Genomic DNA, 23,200 nt, shown 5'->3' with positions numbered 1-23,200 from the left:
TTTTGTGTTGCCCAGTTGCCTAGTTTTCTGAGATCCCTTTGTAACTCTTTGTAGTCAGCTTTGGACTTAACTATTTTGAGTAATTTTTTATAACAAACTCCCTGCCCCAAAGGCAAAGCTGCAAGCCCTCAAATTCTATTGCAGTTAAGAGCTGCTTTTGAAGCCAAGAGCTGCCTTTGAAGCCAGTCCATGAAATCCAGGGGTTCAAACTTGGTACTTAGCCACCATTAAAGGGAAACAAGAAGACCTTTTATAAATACATTAAAAGCAAGAGGAAGACCAAGGTCAGGGTAGGCCCACTGCTTAGTGAGGAGGGAGAAGCAGTAACAGGAAACTTGGAAATGGCAGAGATGCTCAATGACTTCTTTGTTTCGGTCTTCACCGAGAAGTCTGGAGGTGTGCCTAACGTAGTGAATACAAGCAGAGAGAGGGTAAGTTTAGAAGATAGGATACACAAAGAACAAGTTAAAAATCACTTAGGAAAGTTAGATGTCAGCAAGTCACCAGGTCCTGATGAAATGCATCCCAGGATACTCAAGGAGCTGATAGAGGAGGTATCTGAGCCTTTAGCTATGATCTTTGAAAAATCATGGCAGAAGGGAGATTCCAGAAGACTGGAAAAGGGCAAATATTGTGCCCATCTATAAAAAGGGGAATAAGAACAACCCAGGAAACTACAGACCAGTCAGATTAACGTCTGTCCCAGGGAAGATAATGGAGCAGGTAATTAAGAAAATCATATGCAAACACTTGGAAGGTAATAAAGTGATCGGGAATAGCCAGCATGCGTTTGTGAAGAACAAGTCATGCCAAACTAATCTGATAGCTTTCTTTGATAGGATAACGAGCCTTGTGGATAAGGGAGAAGCGGTGGATGTCATATACCTAGACTTTAGTAAGGCATTTGATACGGTCTCGCATGATATTCTTATTGATAAACTAGGCAAATATAACTTAGAGAGGGCCATGATAAGGTGGGTGCATAATTGGTTGGATAACCGTTGTCAGAGAGTTGTTGTTAACGGTTCTAAATCCTGCTGGAAAGGGATAACAAGTGGAGTTCCTCAAGGGTCTGTTTTGGGACCCGTACTGTTCGATATCTTCATCAATGATGTAGATATTGGGATAGAGAGTACGCTTATTAAGTTTGCAGATGATACCAAACTGGGTGGGGTTGCAACTTCTTTGGAGGATAGTGACATAATTCAAAATGACCTTAGCAAGTTAGAGAAATGGTCAGAGGTAAACAGGATGAAGTTTAATAAAGAGAAATGCAAAGTGCTCCACTTAGGAAGGAACAATCAGTTCCATACATACAAGATGGGAAGCGACTGTCTAGGAAGGAGCATGGCGGAAAGGGATCTAGGGGTCATAGTGGACCACAAGTTGAATATGAGTCAACAGTGTGATGCTGTTGCCAAAAAAGCAAATATGATTCTAGGTTGTATCAACAGGTGTGTTGTAAGCAAAACTCGTGAAGTCATTCTGCCGCTCTACTCTGCACTAGTTAGGCCTCAGCTGGAGTACTGTGTCCAGTTCTGGGCGCCACATTTCAAGAAAGATGTGGAGAAATTGGAAAGGGTACAGAGAAGAGCAACAAGAATGATTAAAGGTTTAGAGAACATGACCTATGAAGCCAGGCTTCATGAACTGGGCTTGTTTAGTTTGGAAAAAAGAAGATTAAGGGGGGATATGATAGCGGTTTTCAAATATCTAAAAGGGTGTCACAAGGAGGAAGGAGAAAATTTGTTCCTCTTGGTTTCTGAGGACAGGACAAGGAGTAATGGGCTTAAAGTGCAGCAGGGGAGGTTTAGATTGGACATTAGGAAAAAATTCCTAACTGTCAGGGTGGTCAAATATTGGAATAAATTGCCAAGGGAGGTGGTGGAATCTCCCTCTCTGGAGATATTTAAGAACAGATATTGTAGACGGAGCTTGGTCCTGCCTTGAGGGCGGGGGGCTGGACTCGATGACCTCTTGATGTCCCTTCCAGTCCTATTATTCTATGATTCTATGATTAAATGGCACCCATGAGCATGTGGCTGTGTTTTAGCAAATCAGAATGCTGGCTTGCACAAGTGACAGTGGAGTGATGAAAGTAATGCGTAACAGAGGGTATGTCTACACTACAAAGTTAGTTCGAACTAACGGACGTTAGTTCGAACTAACTTTCATAGGTGCTACACTAGCGCTCCGCTAGTTCGAATTTAATTCGAACTAACGGAGCGCTTAGTTCGAAATAGGTAATCCTCATTCCACGAGGATTAAGCCTAGTTCGAACTTACTAGTTCGAATTAAGGGGTGTGTAGACCCTTAATTCGAACTAGTGGGAAGCTAGCCCTTCCCAGCTTGCCCTGGTGGCCACTCTGGCCAACACCAGGGAAACTCTACTGCCCCCCTCCCGGCCCCGGAGCCCTTGAAGGGCCACGGGCTGGCTACACAGTTTGTGCCAGTTGCAAGGCTGCCAGCACCCATGCCAGCACACCCTGCACCTGACACCCATGAGCCAGCCACCCGATGACACCCAGCCCTCCCCCTCTTCCCGGGACCAGCCTGGCGGCTCCCTGGAGCCAGTCCGGGGCTGCAAGAGGCGGGCGCCTGCGTGGTCTAGTGCGGAGATCATGGACCTCATCGAGGTTCGGGGGGAAGCCTCCAATGTCCACGATCTCCACACTAGCCACAGGAACGCGGCTGTCTACGGCCGCATGGCTGACAGCCTGACTGCCAGGGGCCACCAGCGCAGCCGGGAGCAGGTGAGCTGCAAAATCAAGGACCTGAGGCAGTCCTACTCCCGGGCCTGCCTGCCAGGGGCCGACCCAGAGGCCTGCCCCCACTTCCATGCCCTGGACCGCCTCCTGGGGGCTCATGCCGTCCCTGCCCCCCAGGACGTGATAGACCCCGGGGCAGAGGGACCGCTGCAAGAGACTGAGGAGGAGGCGGAGGAGGAGGAGGAGGGCTCCGATAGCCAGGAGCCTGCCGGCAGCCTGCCCAGGACCCGGGACCCCCGAGGCACCCCACAGAGCCGCTCGCCTGTGTCGTCCGAGGCCGGGGAGGCGTCCACATGTGAGTACCATCGTGCTCCCCTTATGTGTACGGGGGGCTGGGGCGAGAGGGAGCCCCAGGACCGTGCGCCTGGGCCTTGCCCACCACGGAGCAGCAGCTGGGGATCCTGCAGGGGCCCTGGACTTGCAGAGGGGAGCTGGGTTTCACACACTTGGGCCCCTGGGGTAATTGACCGCTGTTCTTGTTGCACCACAGCCGCAGCACCTGGGACTGCAGGGCGCACCACCCCGCCTGCAGCAGCCACCCGCGCCTGGGCCAGCAGGAGAGCCAGGAACCAAGAGGAGTACCAGAGGCAGCACCTCCGGTTCCTGGAGGAACAGATCCGTATCTAGGACCACTGGGTCCAGGAGGACCTGAGGCTGCGCCGGAGGAGTTTGGAGGCCCTGGAGGAGCAGGGCCATGCCCTGCGAGGCCACCTCCAGAGCCTGCTCGACCGCTTCCCAATTCCTCCTGCTCCTGCTCCTACTCCCCCTGCTCCCCCTCCTGCTCCCCCTGCTCCTCCTCCTCCCCCTGCTCCCCCTGCTCCCTCAGCTCCCCCTCCTGCTCCCGCTCCTGCTTCCTCCACACCCCCCATCCCTCCTGCCCCACCCTCCACAACCATTCCTCACCAATGCCCCCAGACCCGCAGTGTTGCGAGACGGGAGAGGCAGCCGGACCCCCACCCCTGAGATTTCCTTTCCCTTCCTCCCTTCCCTCCCCTTCCTGCTCCCTCATCCCAGGTTTCCCCCTCCCCTCTCCCACCCTTCTTCCTCCCTCCCCCCACCCCAGTTATGTAAAATAAAAAGACGTTTTTGTTTGAAAAACAGGTGTCTTTATTTGAAAGTAGGTAGGGAGGGGAAAGGGGAAGGGGGGTAGGGTGGAAGAAGGCCCCAGTGGGGCATACAGGGAGAGGTCAGTCCTCCTCCTCCACCAGGAATCTCTCCCGCAGGGCTTCTCGAATCCAGACGGCCCCCCGCTGGGCTTCCCGGATGGCGGCGGTGTGGGGCTGACCGTAGTGGCCAGCCATGCGGTCAGCCTCAGCCATCCAGGCTGGCAGGAAAGCCTCCCCCTTTCTCTCACATAAATTGTGGAGCACACAACATGCTGCCACCACGGGAGGGATGTTGTGCTCGGCCAGGTCCAGATGGGTGAGGAGGCATTGAAAGCGGGCTTTCAGTCGCCCGAAGGCCCCCTCCACCACGATGCGGGCCCTGGTCAGCCTGGCATTGAAGGCCTGGCGGGAGGGATTGAGGTGCCCCGTGTAGGGCTTCATCAGCCACGGCTGCAGTGGGTAGGCGACATCCCCCACCAGGCACACGGGGATGTCCACGTCCCCGACCCTGATGTGGCGGTCGGGGAAGAAGGTCCCGTCCTGCAGCTGCTGGCACACAGAGGAGTTGCGGCACACCCGGGCGTCGTGTGCTTTGCCGGACCAGCCCACATTAATGTCCGGGAACTGTCCCTGATGGTCACACACGGCCTGCAGGAGGATGGAGAAGTACCCCTTGCGGTTGATGTACCGGGACGCCTGGTGTTCCGGGGCATGGATGGGGATGTGCGTCCCGTCGATGGCCCCCCCGCAGTTGGGGAAGCCGAGGGCGCCGAATCCCCGGCCTCCGGGTCGGCGAGGCGGACCACCCTGCAGAGCAGCACCCGGTTGATGGCCTTGACCACCTGCGGAGAGAGACACAGCAAAGCGCCAATCAGTGGGGCGCCTGGGTGGCTGGGAGCGTTCGTGCCCTGGCAGTGCCCCGCGCCCCACTCCCGGAAGCAACCCCCCTGGCGGCGTGTAGTACGGCCAGGACAGACCGACTCCTCCAGTGTGGGGCGCTTTCGCCTCCTCCCGCCCCCCCTTTGTCCCTGGGGCGGCCCATCCCCTCCTTGTAGGCCCCCTCCCCCTCCGGCGCAGTGGCCGACGAGTGCCATACCTGCATGAGCACCACTCCGACGGTGGATCTCCCCACGCTGAACTGGTTCCCGACGGATCGGTAGCTGTCCGGCGTGGAGAGCTTCCAGAGGGCGATGGCCACACGCTTCTGGAGGGGGATGGCGGGTCTCATAGAATCATAGAATCATAGAATAGAATGATAGAATAATAGGACTGGAAGGGACCTCAAGAGGTCATCGAGTCCAGCCCCCCGCCCTCAAGGCAGGACCAAGCTCCACCTACACCATCCCTGACAGATGTCTATCTAACCTGTTCTTAAATATCTCCAGAGAGGGAGATTCCACCACCTCCCTTGGCAATTTATTCCAATATTTGACCACCCTGGCAGTTAGGAATTTTTTCCTAATGTCCAATCTAAACCTCCCTTGCTGCACTTTAAGCCCATTACTCCTTGTCCTGTCCTCAGAAACCAAGAGGAACAAATTTTCTCCTTCCTCCTTGTGACACCCTTTTAGATATTTGAAAACCGCTATCATGTCCCCCCTTAATCTTCTTTTTTCCAAACTAAACAAGCCCAGTTCATGAAGCCTGGCTTCATAGGTCATGTTCTCTAGACCTTTAATCATTCTTGTCGCTCTTCTCTGTACCCTTTCCAATTTCTCCACATCTTTCTTGAAATGTGGCGCCCAGAACTGGACACAGTACTCCAGCTGAGGCCTAACTAGTGCAGAGTAGAGCGGCAGAATGACTTCACGAGTTTTGCTTACAACACACCTGTTGATACAACCTAGAATCATATTTGCTTTTTTGGCAACAGCATCACACTGTTGACTCATATTCAACTTGTGGTCCACTATGACCCCTAGATCCCTTTCTGCCATGCTCCTTCCTAGACAGTCGCTTCCCATCTTGTATGTATGGAACTGATTGTTCCTTCCTAAGTGGAGCACTTTGCATTTCTCTTTATTAAACCTCATCCTGTTTACCTCTGACCATTTCTCTAACTTGCTAAGGTCATTTTGAATTATGTCCCTATCCTCCAAAGAAGTCGCAACCCCACCCAGTTTGGTATCATCCGCAAACTTAATAAGCGTACTCTCTATCCCAATATCTACATCATTGATGAAGATATTGAACAGTACGGGTCCCAAAACAGACCCTTGCGGAACTCCACTTGTTATCCCTTTCCAGCAGGATTTAGAACCGTTAACAACAACTCTCTGACTACGGTTATCTAGCCAATTATGCACCCACCTTATCGTGGCCCTATCTAAGTTATATTTGCCTAGTTTATCAATAAGAATATCATGCGAGACCGTATCAAATGCCTTACTAAAGTCTAGGTATATGACATCCACTGCTTCTCCCTTATCCACAAGGCTCGTTATCTTATCAAAGAAAGCTATCAGATTAGTTTGGCATGACTTGTTCTTCACAAACCCATGCTGGCTATTCCCGATCACTTACCTTCCAAGTGTTTGCATAGGATTTCCTTAATTACCTGCTCCATTATCTTCCCTGGGACAGACGTTAAACTGACTGGTCTGTAGTTTCCTGGGTTGTTCTTATTCCCCTTTTTATAGATGGGCACAATATTTGCCCTTTTCCAGTCTTCTGGAATCTCCCCTGTCTGCCATGATTTTTCAAAGATCATAGCTAAAGGCTCAGATACCTCCTCTATCAGCTCCTTGAGTATCCTGGGATGCATTTCATCAGGACCTGGTGACTTGCTGACATCTAACTTTCCTAAGTGACTTTTAACTTGTTCTTTGTGAATCCTATCTTCTAAACCTACCCTCTCTCTGCTTGTATTCACTACGTTAGGCACACCTCCAGACTTCTCGGTGAAGACCGAAACAAAGAAGTCATTGAGCATCTCCGCCATTTCCAAGTTTCCTGTTACTGCTTCTCCCTCCTCACTAAGCAGTGGGCCTACCCTGTCCTTGGTCTTCCTCTTGCTTTTAATGTATTTATAAAAAGTCTTCTTGTTTCCCTTTATGCCTGTAGCTAGTTTGATCTCATTTTGTGCCTTTGCCTTTCTAATCTTGCCCCTGCATTCCCGTGTTGCTTGCCTATATTCATCCTTTGTTAGTTGTCCTAGTTTCCATTTTTTATATGACTCCTTTTTTATTTTGAGATCGTGCAAGATCTCCTTGTTAAGCCAAGCTGGTCTTTTGCCATATTTTCTATCTTTCCTACACAGCGGAATTGTTTGCTTTTGGGCCCTTAACAACGTCCCTTTGAAATACTTCCAACTCTCCTCAGTTGTTTTTCCCTTCAGTCTTGCTTCCCATGGGACCTTACCTACAAGTTCTCTGAGCTTATCAAAATCTGCCTTCCTGAAATCCATTACCTCAATTGTGCTGGTCTCCCTTCTACCTTTCCTTAAGATCATGAACTCTATTTTTTCGTGATCACTGTCCCCTATACTGTCTTCCACTTTCAAGTTCTCAACTAGTTCCTCCCTATTTGTTAAAACCAAATCCAGAACAGCTTCTCCTCTGGTAGCTTTTTCAACCTTCTGAAACAGAAAGTTGTCTCCAATGCAGTCCAGAAACTTATTGGATAGCCTGTGCCTCACTGTGTTAGTTTCCCAACATATGTCTGGATAGTTGAAGTCCCCCATCACCACCAAATCTTGGGCTTTGGATAGTTTTGTTAATTGTTTAAAAAAGGCCTCATCCACCTCTTCCACCTGGCTAGGTGGCCTGTAGTAGACTCCTAGCATGATATCACCCTCGTTTTTTACCCCTTTTAGCTTAACCCAGAGACTCTCTACACAGCTATCTCCTACATTCATCTCCACTTCACTCATGCGAGTGTCCCTTCTTTGCAGGGCAGGGGCAAGCCACTCGCAGAGCTCCAGGAAGGTGTCCCTCCTCATCCTGAATTTCTGGGTCCACTGTCGGTCTTCCCAGTGCTCCAGGACGATGCGGTCCCACCAGTCGATGCTGGTGTCCAGACGCCAGACGCGGCGGGGCACGCTGGTGCCAGGGCGCTGCCACGGCTCCTCCACGGCCCCCAGGGCGGCCAGGCGGAGAGGCAGGGGGCTGACGTGCACCAGGTGGTGCCAGGCAGCCTCGAGCCATTGCTGGCAGGCTTGCAACAGCAAGTCCAGAAAGTGCACCAGAAGGTGCAGGGCGAGCTCTGGCTCCATGTTGCCACCTGCGGCGGCGGCCCCGAAGGGAAGCACCGACACAGACGGGCACAGAGACCAACGCTTTGCTGTCCCTTGGCGAGGTGGGCAAGCAAGCAGGAAAAGTTGAGAACCAGCTGTCCAGGGGGGTCCCTTTAAGCACGAGCCTCAGATAGCCTCAGACAGCAGCCACACAAAGCAACTACTGACCTGATGCCCTGCCAGAACCGGTTTCAGCTGCCCTTAAATGTGCCCCTGCGTCCAATCAGTGTAGCAAAACGCTAATTCGAACTAGTTTTTAGTTCTAGATGCGTTAGTTCGAATTAGCGCTGTAGTGTAGACGTACCCTAAGCGCTTTCAGAAATTGTAGTGGAGTAAAAAGTACAATATTTTCTAAAAAAAACTACTTCAGTAAAAGTCAAAGTATCACAAAAATGAATTACTTGAGTAAAATACAAATTCCAAAAAAAGTATACTATAATGAAGTATTTTTACTTAGTTACTTTCCACCTCTGATGGTCCCTCACCAAAGGCTCTTAAGTAAAGTAAGCTGTCATGGGATAAGGGGGAAGGTCCTTTTGTGGTTTGATAACTGGTTAAAAGAGAGGAAACAAATGGTAGGAATAAATGTTAAGTTTTCTGAGTGGAGAGAGGTAACTAGTGGGGTTTCCCAAGGGTCTGTCCTGGGATCCATCCTATTCAACCTATTAATAAATGATCTAGAGAAAGGGGTAAACAGTGAAGTGGTCAAATTTGCAGATGATACCAAACTGCTCAAGATAGTTAAGACCAAAGCAGACTAAAGAGTTTCAAAAAGATCTCACCAAAGTAAGTGATTGGGCAACAAAATGGCAAATGAAATGTAATGCTGATAAATGTAAAGTAATGCACATTGGAAAAAATAATCCCAACTATATATACAATATGATGGGACTAATTTGGCTACAACTACTCAGGAGAAAGATTTTGGAGTCATTTTGGATAGTTCTCTGAAAAAATCCACTCAATGTGCAGCGGCAGTTAAAAAAAGCAAAGAATGTTAGGAGTCATTAAAAAAGGGATAGAGAATGAGACAGAAAATATCTTATTGCTTCTATATAAAACCATGGTACACTCACATCTTGAACACCTGCCCCTAAGTGTGAGCTGCGCTCTCTGTCCCGGACATATCGCTGGCGGAGCTCCTTGACCTGTTCCAAGGTCCGGGGTAGGAGTCAGCCATCTGACCATAAATGTCCACATTTCTGCACTTGGCTTGGGGATCCCGTAATATCTTCTCCTCGCCCTACAGTTCGAGGAGGGACTGGATCTCTGGACCAGACCAGGACGGGGCGCGCCTCTTTGACCCCTCGTGTGGGTCCTGGGTTTTCTGATGTTGGTTCGCCTCTTTCTACAAGAAAGAAGCCTCTTTCCAAAAGAGCTCTTTCGCAAAAAGGCACGTGTGGACAGGGAGGGTTTTCTTTCAGAAGAGGCCTCCAGGAAATGGCACAGGTGCTCTGGTGGCCACTCCATCCAAAGTAATCAGGTCTCTATAGTTCCTGTCTCCTGGCCCCTCTTAAAGCTGCAGGCACCCTGGACAAGCCCTGTGTCAGGAAGCCAGCCTGAAAGTAGCACCTCACCACGTGGCTCTCCCTGCTACAGATCTTGCTACCCATGATCAAGCCTCAAGTCCCCCGCGACACTCCCAGGGGTCCCAGGACCCACCCAGAGGGACATCCTCCTGGTCCAGACAGGAGATCCTGTCCCTCCTTGATCTGTGGGGCAAGGAGGAGACATTGCAGGATCTCTGGGCCAAGTGCTGCAATGCTGACATATATGAGCGCATGGCCGAGTCCCTGGCGGAGTGCAGACACCCACCCCGGACCTTGGAGCAGGTCCAGTTAAGGGATATGTCCAGGCCAGAGAGTGCAACTCGCACTCAGGCGCAGGACCCCCGCTATTACCAAGAGCTCCACCAGATCCTGGGGGGTGGGGAAACGTCTTTCCCACCCATTCTCGTGGACTCTGGTCTGGAGACCCCCATCATTGCCTGGCCGGATGTCTCAGTGGAGGAGGAGCAGGAGGACCTAGAGGCGTAGCGAAGCGTGGAGGCAGGGAGGGGCAGTTGCCACCGGGTGCCAGGTTAGGGGGACGCCGGGCTGGGGTGGGAGTGGAGCGCACACCGCGCAGGCCCATCTGATGCTTATATCAGTGAGCCAGAACTGCTGCCGCCCATAACACACTGTGCTGCCGGCCAGAACCAGAACTGCCGCTGCCCAGAACCAGTGCTGCCACCCAGAACACACTGTGAAAGAGGCAGCCAGCTGGGCAGCAGACGCAGCCACTTTAAAAGTAAGATTAATTTACCAGTACGGTTCCTCTGGTGCCTGGCTCTGAGGGAGGGGAATTTGGTTGGGGATGGGGGGCGCTGGAGTTGCTTGGCTCTGAGGGAGGGAGATTTGGTTTGGGGAATGCTGGGGTGCCTGGCTCTGTGGGAGGGGGATTTGGTTTGGGGAATGCTGGGGTGCCTGGCTCTGTGGGAGGGGGATTTGGTTTGGGGAATGCTGGGGTGCCTGGCTCTGAGGGAGGAGGATTTGGTTTGGGGGGGCGGGCACTGGGGTGCCTGGCTCTGTGGGAGGGGGATTTGTTTGTGGGAAGAGGGTGCTGGGGGTGCCTGGCTCTGGCATCAGCTGGTAGGAAACCTGCCAGTCTCCAGCGGCAGCCCATTTTCTGGCAGGCCAGGGGGCCCGGAGCAGGGGGCGGGGGCCAGAGGCGGGTAAGGGCAGGCAATGGCAGAGGGAGAGCACAAGTGTGGGGTGGGTCTTGTGAGGAAGAGGTAGCTCAGGAGCATTTGGTGGGGGAGGGACAGTGTGTGGGTGGGACCTTGGGGCAAAAACAGCAGGGTCGAGGATCACGGGTCCGGGTGCTTGTGCCCCCCAACCCCACTTTTTGGGCACTTTTGTGATTCTGGGCTAGGAGAGAATTGCCCCGGAGCAGTGCCAAGCCAAGGCAAGGGACAGCGCATGTTAAGGACCCAGAGTAAAGTGATGGCTTGGCTGGCGGGGAAGTGACAAGTTTGTCATTTGTGAACTCCGCCTGCAAGTGCTGGGAGCTGAGGTGTGGGGAGCCCCCTTCCCCATATGATGAATTTGCCAGTGACCCGCCGCCTGGCACCCGGTTCCCTGCCCATTGACTTTCAGCCAGTCACCTGCCTGTCACTGGACCATCTCATTTGATTTCATACAGACACAAAGTGCTATCAAGCAACTGACAGCACCATCCGCCCACTGGAATGGTACCAAGCCCGTGTGACCAAGGCAAGGCTAGTACTCGCCAGCCCTCGCTCCGCCCACTGGTAGCACTCAGAGGGCTTTCCCAAGGAGGCCAGCATTGTCCCCATTTTACAGCTGGGGAAACTGAGGCACAGTGGGGGCTGTGACATACCTAAGATCACACACCAGGCTGAACTAGAAGCTCAGTTTCCAGTGGGTCAGGGGCTGTCTACATGGGTAGCGAAGATGTGACCGCAGCACAGTAACCTGGCTCGCTGTAATCCGACTAATGTGGGGAACAACTGCAGGGTGGGAGGGCTTCAGCAATCACGCCATGGCTAGCTCATGCTGCGATCAAGCCTCCCCTGCTCAAAGGAGACAGTCCTGGGAGCTGCCCAACAGCCGACAGTGCAGCCCAACTAACGGCAGCGAGGGGCAGAGACTGATACCCGGCAGCCACCCCCTGCCTGCGCTTCTCCCATCCACTCAGCCCCGCCTCCAGGCTTGCTGAGCCCTGTGGGGGGAACACTTCGGACCTACTCAATTCACTCCCCTAGTGCCATGACACCTGCCTAGGGGCACCATAGGGCAGCCCCTGGAACCCCATAGTGTGGGAGAGAACAGGGCCTGACCTGACCCCCAGATCCACTTGAGAGAGGGGCCTGGCTCCAAAATCCCACTGGTGCACAGGTGGCTACAGGGTCTCTCTAGGGCACGCTGGCTCCAGTTCGCCCCAGGGCCAGGGCACAGGCTGGCTCATTGAGGTATGGATGGGTGGTATGGATAGGCACCAGCCCCTAGCTAACCCCACGTGGGCAGTATAGAATCACAGAACACTGGAGCTGGAAGGGCCCTCGAGAGGTTAGAGCAGGGGTCTCCAACCTTTTAATGCATGAGATCACTTTTTGAATTTAAGTGCAATCCAAGATCACCCTCAAACCCAAACACTCTTGCCCCACCTCCTTCCCGCCCCTTCCCTGAAGCCCCGCCCTGTTTACTCCATCCTCCCTCCCCCATCCTCACTTTTATCAGGCCGGGGGCAGGAGTTTTGGGTGCAGGAGAGGTTCAGGACTGGGGCCAGGGTTTGGAATGCAGGCTCCAGCTGGGCACTGCTTACCACAAGTGGCTTCTGGGTGGTTGTGGTGCAGGGGGCTAAGGCAGGCTCACCCCTCCCCCTCTTCTTCTTCTTCCCATGCCCTGCATAGCAAGCAGGAGGCTCCCACGGGTGGGGAGCAACTCCAAGGCAGAGGGCAGAAGCTGCACAGTAGTGCTTTAGAGTGGCAGATGAAGTGCCAGCACTTGACAGCTTCCCAGCCAAACCTCTCAGGATCACCCGTCAAAGGCTCCAAGATCTACCAATAGATCCCGATCTACTGGTTAGTGACCACTGGGTTAGAGCATCCAATCCTCTGCAGGACCAAACACCCAGGACTACTCAACACATGGCCCGCTGGCCACATGCTGCCCTCAGCCGGTTTGTTTGCGGCCTGAGGTGTGGTTTGGGTTTACGTGGGGATCAACACACAGCCCACGGGTGGGAGTCAAAACAAAAAAGTAGTCAATGTAATGGTCTTCTGTTGAGATGTGTTTTATTAGTTAAATTCTTGGACTGTCATTGCTCATGAAAAGCAATGGGTGGAAATGGGGTAAATGTTGCATTTTATTAATATCAGCAGAACTTACTTAAATGAGGCCTGCGTGTTGTGTAGTCTTGCCTTAATCTTTGAATTCATGCCCGTCAGTGTGAAAAAAGGTATTTGCATATATATTTGCTTGTATATGCAACCACACTTAAGTTGAGGCCCTCAGCATGTTCTGTGAATATCATTGTGGCCCTCAGGACTTCCAAAATTGAGTTGCCCTAGCTCATTCCTGACAGGTGTCTGTCTAACCTGCTCTTAAATATTTCCAGTGATGGAGATTCCACAACCTCTCTAGGCAATTTATTCTGGTGATTAACCTCCCCCCACCGCTGACAAGTAGGAAGTTTTTCTTAATGTCAAACCTAAATCTCCCTTGCTGCAATTTAAGCCCATTGCTTCTCATGCTATCCTCAGAGGAGAACCATTTTTTTTCTTCCTCCTTATGACACTTTCAGATACTTGAAAGCTGCTCTCATGTCCTTTTTCAGTCTTTTCTTTTCCAAACTAAACAAGCCCAATTCCTTCAGCCTTGCCTTATAGCTCATGTTCTCTAGACCTTTCATCATTTGTGTTGCTCTTCTGTGGACTTTCTCCAGTTTCTCCACATCTTTCCTGAAATGTGGTGCCTAGAACTGGACACGATACTCCAGCTGGGGACTAATGTGGCAGCATTGAGACACACAGAAGCAGGTGCCACAGACGTTAACTGCAGATGCATGGGATGGCTCTCACTGATCTTGAATATGCATAAGATGATAGATCTGCAGGAGGGGGGAGCAGTGGCATAACATGGGGGCTTTAGGGGTCAGTTGCCCAGGCACCATGCTAGGGAGGCACCAATTTAATCCCCCCCTGCTCCCCCATCATCCCTCCACTCGCTTGCTCCTACTCCGCCTGCTGCTGGGAGCCAGAGCCTCCTCCCTGCCTCTCTGCTCCTAGCCCGACCCTCCTCCATCTCCACCAGTGGGTTAGTGCAGGTGGGAGCCCTGCCCCAAACTGTAAGGGGCGGGGAAAGATGTGGTACAAGTTCCCCTCCCTGTCTCCTCCCAGGGTCAGGCTCAGCCGTGCACCATGTTCAGGGCCCTGCCACATGGTGGTGACGGGGGGCGGGGCACAAATTTTTCCTTTGCCCCTGGGCACATAACATCTTCACTACACCTCTGGGAGAACCAGGGCCAGCTGGAGGCAGAGGAGGAGACGGAGACTGTGACCCTGTCCCTGCAGCTGGTGCCTGTGAGCCAGGATGTCTCCCAGGCCTCCTTGGATGCTTGGGAGGGATCTTCAGGTGAGCGGTCTCACTTTGTCACACACACTGGGCAGGGGAGGCGGGCGCACCTGGGGTGGGCATGGGGACGAGTGTTGCTTGGGCTGCTCGGGCTGGACATCGTCCTGCAGTCTGTCCACGTGGAAGCAGACTAGCCACAAGGGCGTAGGCACAACCCCACGCAGACTGATGAGTGTTGCACACAGCACAGGGGCATGCCTGCACGTGCGAGGCAGCACCTGCTCCCACAGACAGCTCTGTGTGTACGGACCACAGGGAGGGTCAGGCTGCTCCTGGCACCTCAGATGCCCATGAGGGAATCCCACTGTGGCCAGACACTTCCCTTGTTGGGAAGCACAGTCCCCTGGGCACATTGGGGCCCCTGTGAGGCCTTGCTCCCAGGACATCCCCTTCCTCTGCCCTGAGCACTGTTGGTTCCTGCTCACAGAGGAGGGCACGGCCTCAGGAACAGTGTCTGAGTGGATGACCGACCGCCTCTCCCTCTGTGTGTTCTCCACAGCTGGACCAGCCGGGACTGAGGGGCGAGCCACACCACCGCAGCCAGCCACCAGAGCCCAGAGGACCCGAAGGCATGCCAGGGTCCAGGAAGACCTCATGCACCAGCATGTCAGCATCCTGTGCAACATACAGCAGACCCTGGCGCAGAAGGTCCACAAGGACTCGGGCAGAACTGCACATGGGCCCAGCTCATGTAGTGGTGCGACAGCATGTGTGTCGTCATGTGCATGATGGCACACCTGCCTGCTGGCACTGCTCCTGCCTACCACCCTCCACTTGCCCCCCTTGCTATGCCTCTGCTCCCTCCCCAGGTAATTCCCATGCTCCCTCTCCCTGTGCCCCCGCTATCCCTGACCCCGCTCCAGCCCCCCCTCCTGCCTACCCCACTGTGGTCCCCAGACCCACCCACCCCACGTATGACCAGGTCCCTGCACCCGAGGTGACACATCTAGCGGCCCTCCATGCCCCTCCAGCCCTGAGCCCCCTTCCCCCTCCAGTCTATAAGCCCCTCTCCCCGTGCCCATCTTTTCTTAATGTTAGTTAAATACACACTTCGTTTTTTTCAAAACCAAACAGTTGTGTTTATTGAGAGGTCAGGGAAAGGGCAAAAGGAAGGGCTGTGGTGAGGAAGGGATAGAGCTACAAGCCAGAGTCCCCTAGGGAGGAGGCCCTGGGGAGAGTTACTGGGGTTCTTGAGAGAACCTCTCCCTCAGGGCCTCCCAGATGCACACCCCAGACTGATGGGCCTGATGGATGGCAGCTATCCTCGGCTTCTTGATGAAGGCTTGCCCCTTGCCACCAGTGTCTGCCACCCACCCAGGGAGGAAGACCTCCCCTTTCCTTTCCACAATGTTGTGGTGGACACAACATGTCATAACCACCTCAGGGATGTTGTGCTCCCCCACCTCGAGGTGGGTCAGCAGGCACCAGAAATGTGGCTTGAGGCAATGAAGGTTCCAAGAGGGTTTTTTTCCAACATTTGGCCCAAGGATTTTCCAATATTTGATGTGTAGACGGGCCAAATATTGGAAAATCCTCTTCCGGAAAAAGAATCTGAAGAAGCTATGCAAATGCGAGTACAATTTGCATACCTTCTTTGAACCGCCCTCCGCCCCCCCGTCCCCCTCAGTGTAGCTGTACCCTGGGACTGCTGCTGCTTCAAATAAGTGCTAATTGTTTACAAAAGTTCATTAGGAATTCTGTGCAGATAAGACTTAGTTCTTGAAGTTCCTCCTCTAAGTAGAAATAGCTCCATTTTGTCATAATTTTCACAAAGTGACTGTGGACATGGAAATGTATTAAAGAAAAAGTATTTTATTCTAAGAACTGCTGGCTTCTACATTAAGGTTCCCAAATACTTTATCTTAAAATAGCGTTACTACAGATTATTGTACAATCTGGGGAGTTTTAAAGAGAATCTAGTTAAATTAAAGATTTTTTTAAAAACCTGACAGATTTGGAATAATATTCTGTATTTAGATAACTTTATTTAACTATTTGCCATGAGTAATAAAGCAATGCAAGAAAGTATTGTTTTGTGGTTAAAGTTAATTTGAATTCAGAGTTCAGAATCCAATTCCTACCTTGTTTAGAGACTTTCTTGGGCATGCCAATTAATCTTGCTGTATCTCCATTAACCATCTGTAAATCTGGGGTAATACTACTTCCTTTCTTCCATCCTTTATTGTCTTGCATATTTAAGACTGAACACTCTTCCTGCAGGTACCATGTGTACGGTATCTAGAACAACTGGTCCTGATCTCAATTCAGGCCTCTATGTACAATTGTGATAATGATACTGATAAAAGCACTGATCCTTCTATGTAAGCATCAGACATGCTAACACAGACACCCAGATGGGGTCCCATTAGTGTTAGCTGTCATTCCCTTTAGGAAGAGAGCTGTGGAGAGGGTTGCTGTACTGGATTACCTCACTGGTTTGTAAACTGGTATTGCATAGAAAAAAGATTTGTCTGTTAAAATCTGAAGCAGAATTTGCTTCCGGACTGTATTGTTAATGGTGTAAACAGCATGGCATCAGATTTCTTAGACTCCATTCTGGCTCAGGGCCTGGATCACAAACCTTTGTGCATGCAGATGTGCAAATGGCCATTAGAGTAAAATGCAATCGGCCCCTCAGTCTTAGGATGGTGAGCATTTTAGAAAAGATCCTATTTCCGAGCCATCCCACTTACTTCAATTATGAAATCCTATTAAAGAAATGAAAATGTAGTGTTGAGTATTAAAGGGAATGAACATCTATAACATTCTACCAGACCATTTGTTGTTTTTTTCTGTAACAGACTAACTCCGCATACCTCCTGATGCTTTCAAATGACATTTCACTAATCCCTGAAATACTTGTTGGCACTAACACTTCGCAGGCCATTAGCTTTCTTACAAGCTGGTCATTTAGTGATATAATTATCTATTCCATGCATATAATTGATTTTACCATCCACGTCTAATAGCCTTATTAATATTCTTGCTATTATCAAGTGGAATGGGCTTTCATAGAAACATTTACATGACAATAACTTTTACCTTCTTGTTTTCTAGTTCATCCTCCTTGTGTATTGTAGCTCACAGCAATCAAGATATCATTCCAATTCTCACTCAGTTACTGTTTTATGTTGCAGTAACCGTATGCATGCTATTGCAAAACTTTTTAAACTAATAATCAGCTGTTTCTTAATGCTGTACTGGAGAATATTATGATGCTGAAGTTAAATGCAACTTTGGGGAGGAATTAAAAAGGTCAGATACATTGGGACATAATAAATAGGTTTTCCAAGCAATAATAAGGTGATATCTACCATACATATTTGCTAAGGATACCACAGCTCTTTAAACACACAACATCAAGCATTATTACCAAAGTTTAGTAGGACTGTAGTATGCATTTTGTCAGTGGTGCCTCATCTGTCAATTTAAAGATCGGTTCTCATCAAATTCTCACTTATACTTGTTCTCAGACTTTAGATTTAAAGTCACTTTTAAACTGTTGCTTTATTGCTGGGGAAAATGTAATAACACCAGAGAGGGAGATTTCATTTACATTACATGGAAAGTCCCAGGAATTGATGATAGCATTGGCCTGTTAATAAGTATTTAAAGTTGTTTCTGATATCATTAAAAAAAAGCTCAATGGGAGGTGGGGTGAGGATTGCTTAATGGACAACTAACAAAAGGTATTTTATGTATTATGCTCCTTTGATCTCTCTCATCCCAGTCCAAATACTAACTGCATAGCCCTGTTTTCTCTTCCTTCACAGATGGGCCCTGGTGTAAGCAGAAAACTACTTATCTTGCCTGCTAAAATTCACAGGCTCATCAATTCAAAAGATTCCAGAGCCAGAGGAGACCACTGGATCATCTTGTCTGATCTCCTATATTAAAAAAAATCACAGTACTTCTCTCAAATTCCTAGAGCATATATTTTAGAATAAACATCCAATCTTAATAAAAAATTATCAGTGATAGAGAATGCACAATGATTCATTAAGGATAAAAAGATTAATTATATAGGCAGTAAATCTGCCATCAGACTCTGATTCTGAATGCCCCAACTTTAAGTCCACTAGACTATTTAAAGGGTACTGGGCTGTATTTTAGAAATGTATATAAAATACTACCTTAACACTGCTGATTGCTTTTCTTGTATTAGTTTCTTTTGTTTAGAGTACCCGATACTTCTGTTTTCAGTGATGAAAAATAGGTAATCCTAATTTAAAAAAAATTAAAATCTGCAAAATTATAGCACACGCAAGGGCACATCAATATTTGTATACTTCAGTCAACTGGATAACTGCTGTCAAAAATGGTAAGTGTAATCAACCAAATTACACACAAATGTTTGTTTCTGAGTTTGCTTTTTGCAACCCTGAAATTTTTCAATATGTAGCCATTATCACTTTACCGAAAATATGATGGGTTAGCCTCAATCTTCAGATTTCTCCATAGGAGACTTTCATGAGCCAGTCTATAGACTCCACTGGATGGAGAAAATGGCAGAATCGCATGAATTGCTCAGCAAACCTACTTTGCAGAGGAGCCGAAAATCAGCTAATGCAGTTCGCAAATGGGCAGGGCCAAGTGGAAAGGACAAGGTCAAACTGACTGGTTACTTACTCAACTAACAGCATCTCCTGGGAAACCTTTGCTGGATAGACTCCTCCTAAATGCCAGATGGAATATAATTTGGGAATTTGCTTGCCATGGGGAGGGCAAATTAGCACTGACACCTGTCCTTCCTTTGGCGTGAAAACAACTTAGAACATAACTGACCCAGCAGAGGTATGTGGATACAATTTACAGCCCCCTGTGTCCAAGGAAGTAGGGATGTCAACGTGTAGGCAACTACATGATTAACCGATAAACGAGGTTTACAGGAGCGGTTGACAAAGGCTTCCCTTGTCGACCGATCCGCGTCTTGACTCGTGCGCTGTGCCGATGATCAGCTGAGCCAGCACAGCGCAGTGGCCATTTTTATTGTAATGAAGCCGGGGATGTTTAAATCCCCGCTTCATCGACTAGGTCGGGTAGCCTATTTTACATGCTTCTGTTGGCAGAGGCATGTAGTCTGGACATACACTATTTGTCACACTATGGAGGTGTTGCAATATTTCTGTAAGGTTGGTGAGCTCCTTTCACCAGCCAGATGTGAGAGGAATACACATAATGCAAGCACTTTTCCCTCATTCCCAAAATGGCACCCTTGTAGGAGATAAACTTTGCTCAAAAAGCTAGTGCCTACGTAACATTTGACTATAAAAATGCTGTTTTGTCCTCATCTAGTAAACAGACTTTGGAATAAAATAAATCAGCTATTTGAGGAATTCTGTTCACTGCAGACATCTGCTCAGATGGCAGTAATCTGAGGCCTTTAGAAGCTATGGACTTTTGATTATTCCAAGTGGTCCTGTGTGTGTTTTGAAAGAAAAAAGTACAGAAGGTGTTTTTGCTGTTTAACATTTATTATTTTTAAATAAAGCCATGGAATTCAATTAGATGCCAGGTAATTCCTGGGTGGCACATCAAAACACCTAAAAAGTCAGAGGAGAGAAAGAGGTCAAATATCTTATCCGTTATTTTTGTTCCTTTTAGAATAATTAGATCCAGTACACTACAACTCAGCTGTTTCCTATGGGGAAAATATTGCATTTAAACATCCATTCATTCTTTTAATATAAAGAAATGTAATACTGCAGGATCAAAATGTACCTAAAACATTAAGGGGGAGTTGTGAATTTAGAGTTCTCAATTCATTATGATTAAATTAATACACTGGAGTTTCTATACTTTTTTCTTGGTAGATTATCTGGTCTCCTTTTACTACAACTCAATTAAAATCAAAATTCTCATTAAGAATTTGAAACCCTATGGACAGTTTTGTAGGTGATATTAATGATAACATACAATAATTAAAGTTTATACCCTATGGTTATGATCTGCAACTCATTTTACAAGCATGCATCAACTGCCCAATCATCACAGACATTTGAAAATCTCTAAAATTTTTGTAGCTTAAAATTTTCTTCCAAAAAATACTCTCATCATGGACACACTAATTCCCAAATTTCAGTTTTTTAAGAAACCCCACACCTCTCAGTTGTAAAACCACAAAAAAAAAATCACATTTAAGTTATTTCAAATAGAAACAATGGTTTCATGACACAAGACATATTTTGCAGATTAACACCTCATGTCTAAAAGACTCATAGCTAAATATACATATATTTGGTTAACTATAGTTAAGCTATAGAAAGTTAAGCTATAGAAACCACTACTCATGATGTAGTTGTTCAACTAGTATAAATCACTATGCTGGAAGTTTACTACAGTGGAATATTTGATGGTAAGGATTTTAATTGCCATTTTTATTCCAGTTCATTTTACATTTAATTCCTAAGAGGCCAATTATTTTTTATGTCAAATATTTAGCATGAAATAAAAAAACCTACTTCAGAAATAAAGTCAATAAATATAGGACAAGTAAGGAATAGTATATACATATTAACTACTATGTTCCTAGTGAATGTTGCTATAATATTTAAAGAACATAAAATTATATTTTGACTGATTTTAATTATATAATGATTATTCTTCTTAAATCAAATAATGTTTTTATCAGCTTTCTGATTCTCATATTTAAATGAAAGCTGCTTATTTTCAATTTGTAAGTGATCTCAAGTTTAAAATGTAACCTTAAACACACGCAGATCTCATGGTTCACTCCTTGGAGGTGATCCTTAGCAAGACAAAATAGGCAGCATTTCCCTCTCATTCCCCCTCCGTGCTCTCCTAGTATCTGTTCACTATTACCCATTTCATTCACTTGCCCTCCCTGACTTACCATTGCCACTTGACCAGGTTTTCTTAAGATCTTTCTTTTCTGAAGCATCTATCCAAGAAAATCTGTAAGGCTATGCCTACACTGTAGTCTTCTTCCGGAAAAGCTCATGCAAATGAAGCGCAGGGTGGACTATCGCTGGGCTTCATTTGCATAATTAATTAGCAGCTGTTTTTGCGCAAGAGGCTTTTGTGTAAAAAGGAGCTGTGTAGAAGGCTCCTTTTTGCGCAAAAACTCCCTCTTGTGCAAGAGCTGTTCTTCTTGAAAAAATGAGGAAGAACGGCTCTTGCGCAAGAGGGGGTTTTTGCACAAAAAGGAGCCACCTACAAAGCTCCTTTTTGCGCAAAAGCCTCTTGCATAAAAATGGCTGCTAATTAATTATGCAAATGAAGCACAGTGATATTCCACTCCGTGCTTCATTTGCATAAGTTTTTCCGGGAGAAGGCTACAGAGTAGATGTAGCTTAAGAGTGTTTAATCTATGCTGACAACTGTCTGGTTTTATGGAGTCAAAATGATCGTAGATAACCCCTTTTTTTAACCTCAGAAATGACACATTGTCCCCGCACCAACCACATTTTCCTCCTTGGCAACCTCTTCAGTTCAGCATATGCCTGGAACACTCCCCTGAAGCCCTGCTTCCCACAGTCCTCCCCACATACCTCTTACATGCCTCTGACTCCTCAGTTTCCTGGCCTGCTCCCATGCTCTGCTGCCCTCAGTATGAGTCACAGCATCTCTGCATTTTCTGTCCCTTGCTTAGCCCTTACTCTGTAAAAGAGGGATCCTGGCTGAGGTAGGCTTGGCATCAGGCTCACTTTTACCTATAAAGCCAATGGGAAATGGCAACCATCTTGTTAAGGGCAGCCAGTCACTTAAGTGCCACTGATGACACAGTCAGAGTGGCCATTTGGGATGAGAGAAAAACTAGAATTTAAAAGCAAAAATCAGAAAGCCGAGAGAACTCTTGAAAAGCCCCAAATACCACAAACTTGTGATGAAGTCCAAGAGTCAGTCCTAATACATACAGCAGCCCTCAGTGGGTTCCCACAAACACATGGTGAGTACGACATAATTACTTTTATTGGGGCTGCCAGAAAAAAAGGGCAATCTCTGAAGGTCCAATTACTACTCTAAAAATCAAAAAAAATTCCAAATCAAGTCAAGAGACAGACCAATGGAGGTTTATACAGATAGCCTCAGCCTCTCCCACTGCCCTATATCCTCTTCCTGCAGTGATTGCTCACTCCCTGCCAGCAACAGGCTGCTTCTGGCTCGCTCTCAGCTTTCCAGCCAGTCTTCTTTCCACAGCCAACTCCCATGCTCTTGTCTCCAACCTGCAGCTCCTGTTCACCAGCAGTCTCATAGTCTCTCTCTTTCTCTTGAACCAGGTTTCTCTGGCCCCACGATGACACTTCCCTTTCAGAACCCTCTACTGGCTACATATTAAATTAGATAATGTAGCTCATTAGCCTTAGCCCTGCCCACATCCCCAGCGTATTCTGTTGCATAAAAAAGCCGCCACCTGAGCTTACTTGATTTATATACAGGCAGTCCCTGGGTTACGTACAAGATAGGGACTGTAGGTTTGTTCTTAAGTTGAATTTGTACGTAAGTCGGAACTGGCGTCCAGATTCAGCCGCTGCTGAAACTGACCAGCGGCTGACTACAGGAAGCCGGAGGCAGAGTTTCTCTGCCCCGGGCTTCCTGGAATCAGCCGCTGATCAGTTTCAACAGCGGCTGAATCTGGACGCCTGGAACAGAGCAGCTGGGGTGCTGCCGGGTTGGTCCCCACAGAGCCGAGGTGCAGCGCTGCAGGGACCAATCCGGCAGCACCCCAGCTGCTCTGTTCCAGGTGTCCCCAAGTCAGCTGCTGCTGAAACTGATCAGCGGATGATTCTAGGAAGCAACTCTGCCTCCGGCTTCCTGTAGTCAGCCGCTGGTCAGTTTCAGCAGCGGCTGACTTGGGGATGCCTGGGGCAGAGCGCTGGGGTGCTGTTGGACTGGTCCAGTAGTGCCGCTCCTCGGCGCTACTGGACCAACCTGGCAGCACCCCAGCTGCTCTGCCCCAGGCGTCCTGATTCAGCCACTTCTGAAACTGACCAG

General features: G+C 48.7%; 1 protein-coding gene and 1 long non-coding RNA gene across 5 annotated transcripts in view; both read left to right on the top strand.

Moving 5' to 3' along the window:
* The window catches only part of LOC142818588 (uncharacterized), a 185,678-nt gene extending 166,306 nt beyond the window's left edge, over positions 1-19,372 (top strand). For 3 of the 4 annotated variants that reach the window (XR_012896129.1, XR_012896126.1, XR_012896127.1), the window contains exon 3: positions 14,745-16,052. This is a non-coding gene — a long non-coding RNA (uncharacterized LOC142818588). Of the gene's footprint in view, positions 1-14,744; positions 16,053-18,018 lie in introns of those variants that run through there. The other variant, XR_012896128.1, reaches the window with a different exon arrangement.
* On the top strand, positions 2,248-3,884 carry LOC142818587 (uncharacterized). Its single transcript, XM_075899329.1, has 2 exons — positions 2,248-3,063; positions 3,259-3,884. The coding sequence occupies exons 1-2, from the start codon at positions 2,502-2,504 to the stop codon at positions 3,393-3,395; spliced, it is 699 nt and encodes a 232-aa protein (XP_075755444.1). The 5' UTR covers positions 2,248-2,501; the 3' UTR covers positions 3,396-3,884.
* Positions 19,373-23,200: the final 3,828 nt, after the last annotated feature.

This window comes from Pelodiscus sinensis, chromosome 16 (genome assembly GCF_049634645.1).
Source record: "Pelodiscus sinensis isolate JC-2024 chromosome 16, ASM4963464v1, whole genome shotgun sequence".
NCBI classification, from domain to species: Eukaryota; Metazoa; Chordata; order Testudines; family Trionychidae; genus Pelodiscus; species Pelodiscus sinensis.
The sequence above is the reverse complement of the archived record's forward strand: the minus strand, read 5'-3'. Positions and strand labels throughout refer to the sequence as shown.

Bases quoted from the DNA above. Each gene is read 5' to 3' on its own strand.
- LOC142818587 (XM_075899329.1), top strand. From the start codon at position 2,502: ATGAGCCAGCCACCCGATGACACCCAGCCCTCCCCCTCTTCCCGGGAC. The intron at 3,064-3,258 runs GTGAGTACCATC...GTTGCACCACAG, and splicing joins GGCCGGGGAGGCGTCCACAT to CCGCAGCACCTGGGACTGCA.